General features: G+C 42.3%; 1 protein-coding gene across 1 annotated transcript; it reads right to left on the reverse strand.

Annotated features, from left to right (window-relative positions):
* Positions 1–5,466: 5,466 nt before the first annotated feature.
* Positions 5,467–12,344, reverse strand: LOC114510371 (olfactory receptor 1361-like). The gene is made up of 2 exons (XM_028528988.2): positions 12,135–12,344; positions 5,467–6,439 (listed from the first exon to the last, which is right to left on the reverse strand). Exons 1-2 carry the CDS (start codon positions 12,166–12,168, stop codon positions 5,493–5,495), a joined length of 981 nt encoding a protein of 326 aa, XP_028384789.2. The 5' UTR covers positions 12,169–12,344; the 3' UTR covers positions 5,467–5,492.
* Positions 12,345–13,598: the final 1,254 nt, after the last annotated feature.

Genomic DNA, 13,598 nt, shown 5'->3' on the forward strand with positions numbered 1-13,598 from the left:
TCATTTTCATTTGTTTCCAGAAACTTTTTGATTTCTTCCTTGATCTCACTTTAACCCATTCATTGTTTAATAGCATGCTATTCAGTCTCCATGAATTTGAATGCTTTTGAATTTTTTCCTTGATGTTCATTTCTAGTTTCAAGCCCTTGTGGTTGGAGAAAATGCTTGATATGGTTTCAATTTTCTTGAATTTGGTGAGGCTTGTTTTGTATTCTGTAATGTGGTCTGTCTTTTAAAATGTTCCAGGTGCATTTGAAAAGAATGTGTATTTTTTTTCTTTGGGACGAAAAGTTCTGTAAATATCAGTTAAGCCCATTTGATCTAGTGTATCATTCAGTGCCACAGTATCCTTGTTGATATATTGTTTAGAAGATCTATCCATTGTTGATAGTGGGGTATTAAAATCCCCTATTATAAGTGTGTTGCTGACTATGTCTTTTTTGAAGTGCTCCAAGATTTTCCTTATATATTTGGGTGCTCCTATGTTGGATGCATATATGTTTACAATGTTTATGTCTTCTAGATGGATTTTTCCCTTGAGTATTATGAAGTGTCCTTCTGTGTCCCACTTTATGGCCATTGTCTTGAAGTCTATTTTGTGTAATATAAGTATTGCTACCTCGGCTTTTTTTGTTGTCCATTTGCTTGGAATTTTTTTTTCTGGCCCTTCACTTTCAGTCTGTGTAAGTCTTTTGTTCTCAGGTGGGTCTCTTGTAGGCAGCATATGTCTGGGTCATGTTTTCTTATCCATTCAGCTACCCTGTGTATTTTGATTGGAGGACTTAAACCATTTACATTTAAGATTATTATTGATAGGTACTTATTCATTGACATTTTGTCTTTGTACTTGTGTTTCTCTCTCACACTTTCTTTCTTCATCTTCTACAGCCCCTTTAGCATTTCTTGCAATGCTGGTTTGGGGGAGGTGTATTCTTTTAGCCTTCTTTTGTCTGGGAAGCTCCTTATTTTGCCTTCCATTTTAAATGAGAGCCTTGCTGGTTAGAGTAGTCTTGGTTGCAGGCCTTTGCTTTTACATAGAATATTTCTTGCCATTTCCTTCTGGCTTCTAGTGTTTCTATTGAAAAGTCAGCTGCTAGCCTTATTGGAAATCACTTGTATGTCACTTCCTGTTTCCCCCTTGCTGCCTTTAAGATTATTTCTTCGTCTTTGAATTTTGCCATTTTAATTATGATGTGTCTTGGAGTGGGTCCTTTTGCACTCATCTTGATTGGGACCCTCTGTTCTTCCTGGACTTGCATGACTTTTTCTTTCATCAAATTAGGGAAGTTCTCCATCATTACTTTTTCAAGCAGGTTTTTGTATCTCTTGCTCCTCCTCTTCTCCTGTTATCCCTATTATACAGATATTTTTACATTTCATGTTATCCTGCAGTTCCCTTAACCCCTCTTCCTTCTTTCTGAGTCTTTTTTCCTTTTCTTGCTCTTTCTGGGAATTTTTTTTCTACCTTGTCCTCTAGCTCACTGATTCGATCCTCTGTTTCATCTAGCCCGCTTTTGAGTCTTTCTACTGTGTTCTTCAATTCAGAAATTGAATTCTTCCTTTCCTCCCTTGCTGTTATTGATAGTTTCTATGTCATTTTTCATGCTGATGTAGTTTGCAATAAGTTCCTTGTAGCTTCCCTGTAGATTTTGGTAATTCTCACTGAGTTCATTGAGCTTCTTTATAACCATTGTTTTAAACTCAGTATGTGATAGTTTACTTGCCTGTATTTCATTTAGCACTCTTTCTGTGGATTCTTCCTTTCCTTTTGATTGGGGGCAGTTTCCTTGTCTCCCCATTTTAGTGGAGACTTTAGAGTGGAGATCTCAAGAAGATCTCTTGTAGGCAACATATATATATAGCTTTGTTTTCTTATTCATTAAGCCACCATATGTCCTTTGATTGGATCATTTAATCCATTTAAAGTAATTATTCATAGGTCTATAGTTATTACATTTTATTAATTGTTTTCTGCTTGTTTTGAGTTCTTTTCTATTCCTTTCTTATTCTCTTGCTCTCTTCTCTTGTACATTGGTGACTTTCTGAATTGTTGTGACTGGATTCCTTTCTCTTTATTTTTTTTTATATCTCTTGTAGATTTTTGGTTTGTGGTTACAATGTGCTTCATATATGCCAAACTATGTTTATAGCAGTACATTTTAAGTTGATGATTAAGTTTGAACATGTTCTATAAACACCACCATATTCTCACTCTCTTTACATTTGTTTTTGTCATTAGTTTTTGCTTCTTTCATGCATGTGTTTTTGTGTATCAGTTAATTTTCTCTAATAATTACAAATGATCATTCTGCTTTTGCCTTTTCGCTTTTGTACTAGCTTTATAGTTGGTGAACCACTGCTTTTATCATGTGTTTGCCTTTGTCAGTAGAGTATTTTTTTTTACCATATTTTCTTATTTATATTTTTTCTTCTTTATCTTTTTTAAAAAAATTCTTTCACACTTCTTATAATGTCGGTTTTGAGGGTATGAACTCCTTTAGTTTTCTCTTTATCTTTCTTTCTTTTTTTGTCTGGGAAGCTCTTTTTTTTAATTTTTTAAAGATTTCATTTATTTATTTTTAGAGAGGGAAGGGAGGGAGAAAGAGAGAGAGAGAGAGAGAGAGAGAGAGAGAGAGAGAGAGAGAGAGAGAGAGGGAGGGAGAGAGAGAGAGAGAGAGATCAATGTGCGGTTGCTGGGGGCCATGGCCTGCAACCCAGGTATGTGGCCTGACTGGGAATCGAACCTGTGACACTTTGGTTCGCAGCCCACGCTCAATCCACTGAGCTATGCCAGCCAGGGCTGGAAGTTCTTTATATATCCTTCAATTCCAAATGATAGCTTTGTGGGAAGAGTAATTTTGGTTGTAGGTCTTGCTTTTCATCACTTTGAATATTTCATGCCAATCTCTTCTGGGTATTTTCACCTACCCTTTCTCCAAATTGTTCACCCAACCCCCTGCTTCACCCAATCTGCTGTTGATTCCATTTAATGTATTCTTTATTTCAGTTATTGTGTTCTTTATTCCTGACTGATATTTTTATGGTTTCTATCTCTTTGTGTGAGTTCTCACTGAATTCAACTATTTTTCTCCATAAGTTTATTGAGCATTCTTGTAACCAGTGTTTTGAACTCTGCAACTGGTAGTTTGATTGCCTTCATTTTGTTTAGTTCTTTTTCTGGAGGTTTCTTCTGTTCTTTTATTTGGTACATGTTTCTTTGTCTTTTCACTTTTGGTTGCCATCCTGTGGGGTTTTTTTCCCCCTGTGTATTGGATATATCTGCTAAGTAAGTCCCCCCTCTTGACAGGGTGGTCTTATGTACTACTATGTGTCCTGTGATGCCCAGTAGTACAGTCACCCTGGTCACCTGAGCCAGGTGCTCCAGAGATGGCTCTTGTGTGGGTTGTGTGGGCACTCCTGTCACAGTTGAACCTTGATTGTTGTTGGCACATAATCAGGTGAGATTGACCTTCAGACTGTCTGGCAATGAATCCTGGATATAACTATAGCTGATGAGCTGTTGAGTAAGAGCTGATGTCATGGGTTGGGACAGGCTTTAGCAGAGTTCTCGTATCTTACAAGTACACTCTTTTGATGTAATTGATGGAACTGGTAGGGTGGTGCTCTGCTATGTTAGTTCTGGGGTCTTTTAGGAGGAGCTGAGTGCAGGCCGAGGTCTGCTGCTACCTGTACCTGGCCCAGAGCCACTCGATAGGATCTAAAAAATGATCTGCATTTGATAGCTCCCTGTACTGGGCTTCAAGGCACCTGGCACATGCTATGCTGAGAACTGAGGCCCCATTCTAAAACATCTGGGCTTGAAGCGACTTAGCCATGGTACAGGGCATATTGAAGCCATAATGCTGTATAATAGCCACTGAAAGCATGCTAGTGGGTTGGCTGTGGTCTCAGAGAATCACCGTAGTAGGGCATAATGCTGGCCAGGATAGTGGAAACTCAGACTGGGTGTGCACCAGCTGGCTATGTGGAGGAAGGACTCAGCAATGAAACGATGACTTGTGCCAGCATACCAGTCCAAGAAAGAGCTGGACCTCATCCCTTACACTGAAGCCAGATAATTCAATTCTCCCTATATTCCCTATGTGGTTTTCAAGCAACTGTCCCTTTGCTGGAGATTAAGGCAAGGTTTTGTGACTGAGTGAGCCTGTGTTCAGACCCTTTAAGAGGACACCTGGGTCTACAGCATCACTCCATCTCTCACCCGATGGAGTCCCTGACAATCCTCTCAGCCAGAATTTGTGGGGATGTTCTTTTCTAGCACTGGGGCTCTAATCTGGGACTTTCACTCCTCAGCCAGTTCCTCCAGAGCCAAAACATCCCTCCCTGTTCTTAATCACCACACATGGATGTGGAATCAGCTCATTTTGCTGGTTCTTCCCCTTCTACCAGTCTCAGTGTGGCTTCCTCTTTACATCCTTAGTTACAGGAGTATCTTTCAGTTAGTCTTCAGCTTTTTCTGAAGGGTGGTTATTCTATAACCTAGCTGTAATTTTGATGTGACCACGGGAGGGGGCAAGCACAAGGTTTACCTACTTCACTATCTTGACTGTAAGTTTATGGAACTGTTCTTTGTCCTGACACCTATGTTGGTTATACAAATCTATAAATGTCTTAAAGCTCATAGAACTATATGCCCCCAAAAGGAGCAATATTTTCAAGTTACCATATGCAACTTAAAAATAATAAAATTAACAATAAGAAGTAAAAAAGAAAATCAAATACCTCAAAAGAAAATGGTCAGGACCATTCTGGTTTCTATAGTTAATAGTTTTATGGACTTGGACAAGTTAATTTCTCTATGACCCAATTTTCTCATCTTCTACAATGGAAATATTTGTCATATTACCTCATAAGGAGTAAGAGACTTAAGTAATGTAATACAAAGATAGTCTTTGACATATTGAAATAATTTAGTACTGTCAGGTATATTTTATTATGCACAGGAAGATCATTGGCGTGAGATCTGTGAAACTTCATGGACACGTGTGCCTCTAGTTGGCATACATATGCTGCTTTCTGCCTTTCCTGTGTCTGAACTCTCGAACTCACACCACTCTCAACAGGCTTCCTCACTTTTCATGTGGGAGAGCACATAGAGCAGCTGCCTCTAACAAGTCCATTGCTCAGTCATTTGCAAGTCCCACACTGTAGTGGTGGCCAGTACCATGTAACATTGCTATGCTCATCCTTAAAAAATGCTTCCAGGTGTCACTTTGGATCTATTTCCCTTAAGTCTTGGCCTAGTTTTCATCTGCATATTGGGGGCCATAGGATCAGCCCTTTATATAGGTGTCAAATGAACGAATTTATGACTTCAGAGCACCTGTCAGCCTCCTTTTAAAATAAGGTCATGACCATGAATTACAGAAATGGTCATGGAATAATTTCACATCTATCTGGGCCTCAGTTTCTCTTTTGAAAAAGAAGTGTTTGACTTCCAATTGCTTTTTTAGCTCTAAAATTTTCTAATACTAGGATCTTGACAAAACAATTCTCCTAACAATAATTAGTTTCCTTAAGGCTTCCTTCACGTCACGATTTCTCAAGCTATAGATGAAGGGATTGACGAGGGGGGTCAGCACGGTGAAGATGATAGTGGCCACCATGTCCCGTACTGAGTAGGAGGATGAAGGGTGCATATAGACCCCCAGGATTGCCCCATAAAAGAGGGAGACCACAGTGAGGTGGGATCCACATGTGGACAGGGCTTTCCTTAGTCCATGGGCAGTTGGCAGCTTTAGTACATTAGAGAGAATGTAAGCATAGGAAATGATTATACATGAAAATGGTGTCAGAAATATCAGCCCACCCACAGTGAAGACCATCATGTCATTGACAAAGGTGTCAGAGCAGGACAGCTTTAGAATTGCATAGGGGTCACAGAAGAAGTGGTGGACAACATTGTTGGAACAGAATGTGAGCCGAACCATGAGAAGAGTGTGAAGGAGAGCATGCAGGTTTGTAATGACCCAAGACACTGCCACCAGAAGGACACAGAGTTGGGGCCTCATGATCATGTTGTATTGGAGTGGGCAGCAGATGGCATTGTAACGGTCGTAGGCCATCACACTCAGGAGGAACCCATCCATGTTGATGAAAGTGATGAAGAAGTAGATCTGGGTCATACATTCCACGTAAGAGATAGACTTGCTTCCCACCATGTGGTTCACCAGCATCTTGGGCATGGTGACTGATGAAAAGCAGATGTCCACACAGGAGAGGTTGGCCAGGAAGAAGTACATGGGTGTGTGGAGATGACTGTCACAGCTAATGGCCAAGATGATGAGAAGGTTCCCGATGATGGTGAGCAGGTACATACATAGGAACGAGCCGAAAGGAACCTGTTCCTTCCCCGGCTGATTAGAGAGTCCCAGAAGAAGAAATTCTGTGACTCCAGTCTGGTTGTCTCTGTCCATGTCTGTAGCAGAGGAAATGTGGTGAAAAGTAAAAGGAGCAATTTCACTAACTGGACTTGTAATTTCCTTAATGATAGTGGATCCAAAGTTTATTTTTTAATGAATATTACTTCAAATATAAAATTAGATGAGATGGTAATAATATGTCACGTTTTAAAAAAGATTTTGTGACACTATTTTTATCATTGTTTGAGAATTAATTTACAATTAGATGATTCTCTAAAGGTAGTTTTACTGAAATAGCCAGTGAATTTGTATAAATTTAATATGTTATTTTTGATTACATCCAGCTTAATTGAGATTTCACTAACATTTAGTGAATATCTGTATGTACAAAGTATGTTTACATACATTATTTCTTTTTATCCTATGAATGAATTCTGTCCATCTTCTATGAGACAGTGGTGAGGGGAATCGGAGAAAGAAACTGAGACTCAGAAACATGAGATGATGACACATTAACACATAAACTTATTACTAAAATTCTGTGGCACACCAAAAATATATTATTTGGTGATCCAACAAAAAGATAGGTATAATTGTGATTCATTCACACTAGATGGGTATTGTTGTGTTGGCTGTTGTCATTATTTTATTTGACAGTTTGGGGAAAGAAGTCAGTGTCCCTGGCTAAATAGTCAAGGATTGCATGTTTTAAAAATTCTTACAAGCTCGGGACTTCCAGCCAGGTGGAGGCATAGGTGGACGCACCATACCTCCACACACAACCAAGATTAGAACAACAACAATTTAGAGGCAGAATAACATCCAGAACTGATAGAGAATTTATCTGAGTGGAAGTCAGACAGCCAATAAGTTGAAGTAGACCCGTTCATCCAGACGGGTAGGAGGGACAGAGAGGAGCAGCCAGGCACCGTTCTCGGTGCACACGGCTTGTGGAGAACAGAGAGAACTGGGCGCATAAGGCAACTGGGAGTGCATAAGGCATCTGGGGCACACAAGATGGCAGCGGGTGGACCCTGAGTACACAAGCGGCAGCTGGTGGACCCAGTGAGGCGGCGATTGTGGACCAGGGCAGAGCTCAAAACCCAGGATCCCAGAGAAGAAACTGAGGTCTCAGGGGAACGGAGATACTGCCATTGTTCCCTCCCCCCCGCCCCACCCCGACCGCCCCCCCCAACATACAACGTCACAATCTAGTGACTGGGGTGCCCAGCCCCGGTGAACACCTAAGGCTCCGCCTCTCACCATAACAGGAGTGACCAGACCAAAAAAAAAGAGAGAGAGAGAGAGAGACATGTCTCAAACAGAAGAACAGATCAATGCCCCAGGACTCATCCTTTTGAGCGACCAAGAGATAGCCAATCTATCAGATGCACAGTTCAAAATACTGGTGATTAGGAAGCTCACAGAACTGGTTGATTTTGGGCTCAAATTAGATGAAAAAATGCAGGTTACCATAAAAGAGATGAAGGAAGATGCACGGAGAACCAATAGTGAAGGGAAGGAAACTGGGACTCAAAACAATAGAGTGGACAAGAAGGAAGAAAAAAACCAACCAAACAGGAAAGAATGGAGAAATAAGAATTCAGAAAAAATGAGGAGAAGCTTAGGAACCTCCAGGACATCTTTAAACATTTCAACATCCTAATTATAGGGGTACCAGAAGGGGAAGAGGAAAAGCAACAGATTAAACACGTATTTGAACACATAATAAAGGAGAACTTCCTCATTCTGGCAAAGGAAATAGACTTCCAGGAAGTCTAGGAAGCTCAGAGAGCCCCAAAGAAGTTGGACCCAAGAAGAAACACACCAAGGCACATCATAATTACATTAGCTAAGGTAAAAATGAAGGAGAGAATTCTAGAAGCAGCAAGAGATAAGGGGACAGTAACCTACAAAAGAGTTCCCATCAGACTGTCAGCTGATTTCTCAAAAGAGATCTTACAGACAGGAAGGGGCTGGAAAGAAGTATTCCAAGTCATGAAAGACAAGGTCCTATATCCCAGATTACTGTATCCAGCAAAGCTTTCATTTAGAATGGAAGGGCAGATAAAGTGCTTCTCAGATAAGGTCAAGTTAAAGGAGTTCATCTTCACCAAGCCCTTATTTTATGAAATGTTCAAGGGACTTATCTAAGAAAAGAAGATAAAGAAAAAACATGTATAGTAAAAGGACAGCAAACTCACAATTACTAACAACCACACCTAAAGTAAAACCAAAAGAAACTAAGCAAACAACTAGAACAGGAACAGATCCACAGAAATGGAGATCACATGGAGGGTTAGCAACAGGGGAGTGGGAGGAGGAGAGAGGGGGAAAAGGTACAGAGAATAAGTAGCATAGATTGTAGGTTGAAAATACACAGGGGGAGGGTAAGAATAGTATGAGAAATGTAGAAACTAAAGAACTAATAAGTATGACATATGGACATGACTAAAGGGGGGGATATGGGTGGGAGAGGGTGTATAGGGTGGAGGGGAGTGAAGGGGAGAAAATGGGACAACTGTAATAGCATAATCAATAAAATATATTAAATTTTTTTTTACAAGCTCTGGCCAGGTTGTTCAGGTGGTTAGAGTGTCCCAATATGTCAAGGTTGCAAATTTGACCCCCCAGTCAGGGCGTATACATGAATAACTACTGAGTGCATAAGTAAGTTGAACAACAAATTGATGTCTGTCTGTCCGTCTCTCCTTTCCTCTCTCTTTCTAAAACAAACAAACAAACAAAACAAACAAACAAAGAATTCTTGTGGCACACTGGTTGAAAATGATGAATTAGATTGATAGGATCCATAACATTTACAGTCCTAAAACAATTAAAATGCTGTTTTTTAAAAATTCCTCCCAGTTTTACCTCCATATTTTGATTAACTACCATTTATTTAAAATAAATGTGAAAGAGGTATAGCAGGATAGCAGTGTTTTTCCCCCTGTTATCTGAGAACTGTGCATAAAGCCAAAAAAAGGTCACTAAGCTCTAAGTAACTCCAAATCCTTCTAAGAGAGCTGCCAGCATTAAGGTTAGCCGCTTCCCACCAGTGTTTACTGGGAACAGTTAGTTCCCAGGAGCAGTTAGTGCTCCCAGGAACTCAGCCAACAATGCCCCCAACCACAAGTCACTGTGGTGAGGGGCTGAGAGGTGACAGGGCAGCAATTGTGATGGAAGACTGTGCCGTCTCACCACACTGTCATGCACATTATGTTCGTGATGCAGTCTTTCCTATAAGTCAGCCAGGCAACTGCTTGGCGAGCTGCCTGCTGAGCAGTCCGGCACCAAGGAACAGACGAGAGTCACACACAGTAACTGTGCTGTTCACTCAGCTCATATTGAATGCAGGTTCACTCAAAGTGGAACATCAACAGACATTAATATCCTACTCACACTCTTAACAATCTAAGAGAATTGTAACACAGACACAGCAATCAGTGGGGAATAACGAACCCAAGTCCCTGAGTCTCATTTGGTGGGTCCAGGAGACAGCAAGGTGGGCAAGGGAGGTGTCGGCATCTTGCAAGGGAAATCTCTGGAGCCAGGTGGGCAGTGGGCAGATGGATCTTCAGTCCAGCAGGGCAGAGCCTCCAGCAGCCAATGCCAAGGGAGAACAGCGTGGCATGGAGCAACACTCTGGTGTGTGTGGCTTGGCTGTCTTGGCAGTGGTCTGAACCTGCTCAGTTACACCTTGAGAGAGGTGTACTCCCCCATTTTGGATCTTTTTGATAAATGTCTTGACACCCCTAATGCCAAGTGTGGAGTTGGCCCAGGAGCCTATCTGTGGGTGGTCCCACTCTGCAGACATGGCTGTTCCAATCATGTCTGCAGATGTCTTGCATGTGACCCCTTGCCAAATGCATCTAGGGTGACTTAGGTAGTTTCCCTCTTGATCCAAAGTATCATGGTTGGCTGACGGCCATCTTGGTTGACATGAATGACTCCATTTGTTTTATATACTTCATGCTATCTTGACTGGACCAGCACCATTTTATTGGTCCTGCTCTCCAAACAAATGCCTTTAGGAGAGAAAAGTGGGCTTTCTAGTGTCCATCTGAGAGAGGGAAGCACCCAGAAAATTCCTCCAAAAAACTGAGATGCTCACATGGCGGGAGACTGTCATTTGATTTTCTGAGTCGGAGAAGTCTGCTTAGCTAATGGGCTTGTTGATGGCCCTTGTTTCCTGGGCAGAAAAAATGGATAGAGGTGGTAGAGCTGAGAGTGGAACGGAGGGAAGGGCCCTGTGCACTTGCTGTTTGTCATCACAAAGTGTGTGGGGTTCCGGTATGCTGGCTGGAGCTCGTGGAAGGCACCTGACTTGGGACATCTTTGCAATACTGAAGGTGAAGTGGTGCCTCCCAGGAAAGGAGATGCTATTGATAAGACACAGCAGAATGAACTGCATTTGGGTGAGGCTTTCCAGAGTTACAGAGGCTGAGTGAGTGCTGGCTCTCCCACCCCTGAGACCACGTGGGGGTCCTTGGGGAGCCCTCGGTGAGAAGCTCACAGTGATGAGCCCATAGGGAGCCAGCTTGAATGTCCCTGCCATGTTCTGTGACAGCCAGAAAAGCAGCCAACACCAAGAGAGAAAGGGCAGCTTCCTTAAGCGGTCAAGAACAGTAATACCTTCTGGATCTCCTCTCTCTCTTTCTTGCCCCAACTCAGGAAGAGCTGATTCTAGAAGAGTGCAGGGGAAGAGGTGCCTGAGACTGAGACCATGTCTACCATCATTCACCCCCTCCCCACCAAAACACTGTGGGAGAGTGGGACACAAGCAATTGACGTTTTAGAATGTTCTTGACCACTGAATCACTAAGAGTGGTTTTTATAATATACAATGGCTTAAAATGGTGGAATCTGGCCAGGGCATTTTTATGAGAGCTAGCAACAGAAGATCAGTTACAAGAAAAAATACCATCATTTCACGGTTTAAACCCCGACAAGCTGAGATTCCATACTGAGTAGTAGGTCATGTACTAAATTCATCTACTGTGATTGGATAGCCACCACACACCTCTTAATTTTAGTTTAACCTTCCAGATAGCATCCTTACAGTGAGAGAGTGCTCTTCCTAGTCCCTTTGGCAATGATATTATTTTATGTAACTTCTGTAGATGTGTAGTTTCATGCATTAACCTCTTGTGAGCCTTGTTAGTGTGTGACTGTCTCTGAAACATCTGCCATATCTGTAGCAGTGAGAGGTCGTACTCCTGCACATTAACCCTGAGGCTGTTTGTGCCTGGATCCTGGGCCGAACTGACTCCCCTTGGTGGGGCTCCCTGTGACATGCATGGAGTCTCCCTCTGAAATACCTTTATTGTGACCACAGTGGATGAACATGGGGAAGCAGCTGGAGAAAAGGTGGAGGTTAGAGGCAGAATTGGGGCTCTTGACTGTCTAACAGAGTAGCCTCTTTTGTGGACATGGAGAGTGGCTCTCAACTATGCTTCTGGGATGGATTTGAGGAGCTGAAGTCACTGGTCTTAGCGCCACTAACCTTAGTTATCTCCTTCCTTTCCCATGGCTTGCTTTTCTGCTTCTGTCTCAGAAATGTGCTTGCTCTGTTCTGCAATGGGCACCACATCCTGACAGGAAAAAGTCCTGTACCTGTCCAATCAAGAGATGTTCCCCCTTTGAACTTGGTTAGATTCAAAGGGATTCACTGTGTCTGTTTTTTCCTGTGTGAATCTGTGCATGTGGGTGGGAGGTAGCCTTGCCCTCACCTGCTTTCCCAGTTCTTACCTGGCAACTCTCGGGTGCTGTCAGATGCTCTCATGGATCATCATCCCCACTGGCTCCTTGTTTGACCCTGGATGATGGGAAAGTTTCAGCTAGGGCTGAGGATTCGGGAACCTTTTCTCACTGGAGGAGGCATGAGAGTTTGACACTGTGGCTTTCCTGGCTTTGTTGAGTAGGGGCAAATAAACAGATCTTCTGTCCCTGGAGATCAGGCCTTTCATGGGGGACCAGGACAGCAATAGCTGCCTTGTTTGGGCATCCCTAGGGTGGATTTCCCACAGCTCCTCATCAGAGGCTCACACACTAACTTTCTGTGTTCCTGTTTTGTTCAGACACCAATATCTTGGTGTCAGCTTAGGGCTTAGACTTGTTACTTCTCACTGCCTCAAGTACACCTCATGCCCATGTCACAGACAAAATGTACCTGGTCCCCTGATCTGTATCCTGAATTTATCTAATGAAAAATGGGAAGCCAGTGAAGATACTGGCCCACAGAGATTTACAGCCTGTGTACCCTGTGTACCCTCTGTTCTGTGTACCCTGTTCCCTGCACTGACTCCCATTTGTGTGATCCTAAGCTGTCAAAACCCTGAACTCAGCCCCTGGCTGGCGTAGCTCAGTGGATTGAGCACGGGCTGCGAACCAAAGTGTCGCAGGTTCGATTCCCAGCCAGGGTACATTATCTGGGTTGCAGGCCATGACTCCCAGCAACTGCACATTGATGTTTCTCTCCCTATCTCCTTCCCTTTCCTCTCTAAAATAAATAAATAAATAAAATCTTTAAAAAAACAACAACAACAACCCCCCCCCCCAAAACCCTGAACTCCTTCTTTCAAACACAAGGTTTTAAAAAAGAACCAAAACCAAAACAAAACAAAAAATCAAATACAAGGTTTGATTGTTAATGTATGCTAAGAAGTAATGACTAATAGCAGAACCTCAATTCTGTGTTTTAATTTGTCATAGTTACTATGTCCCTGACATTGGAAACTGGAGGCACTGCCTGGAGGTGCTGGCCTGTGGACAAGGGGTAGGGAGGGAACACTGAGTGTGGGGTGTGCAGTGATTATCCAAATACATGGTATCTGTGGGCTGGAAGTTGGGTGTGTATTAGTTTCTATTTGTGTGTCATTCAAAGAATACTATTTAAAACAAAAATTATTCAAAGCATATTTTTTAAAAGATGAATTTTAAAATCCCACATTAAAAAAATACAAATATGAGCCCTGGCTGGCGTAGCTCAGTGGATTGAACGTGGGCTGTGAACCAAAGTGTCACAGGTTCAATTCCCAGTCAGGGTACATGCCTGGGTTGCAGGCCGTGACCCCCAGCAATCACACATTGATGTTTCTCTCACTCTCTCTCTCTCTCCCCCCTCCCTCCCTCCCCTCTCTAAAAATAAATAATAAATAAAATCTGAAAAAAAACCCCACAAATATGAAATTGGGCAAAGATATGTTAGGTAAA

Source organism: Phyllostomus discolor, chromosome 13 (assembly GCF_004126475.2).
Source record: "Phyllostomus discolor isolate MPI-MPIP mPhyDis1 chromosome 13, mPhyDis1.pri.v3, whole genome shotgun sequence".
In the NCBI taxonomy this organism is placed as follows: Eukaryota; Metazoa; Chordata; class Mammalia; order Chiroptera; family Phyllostomidae; genus Phyllostomus; species Phyllostomus discolor.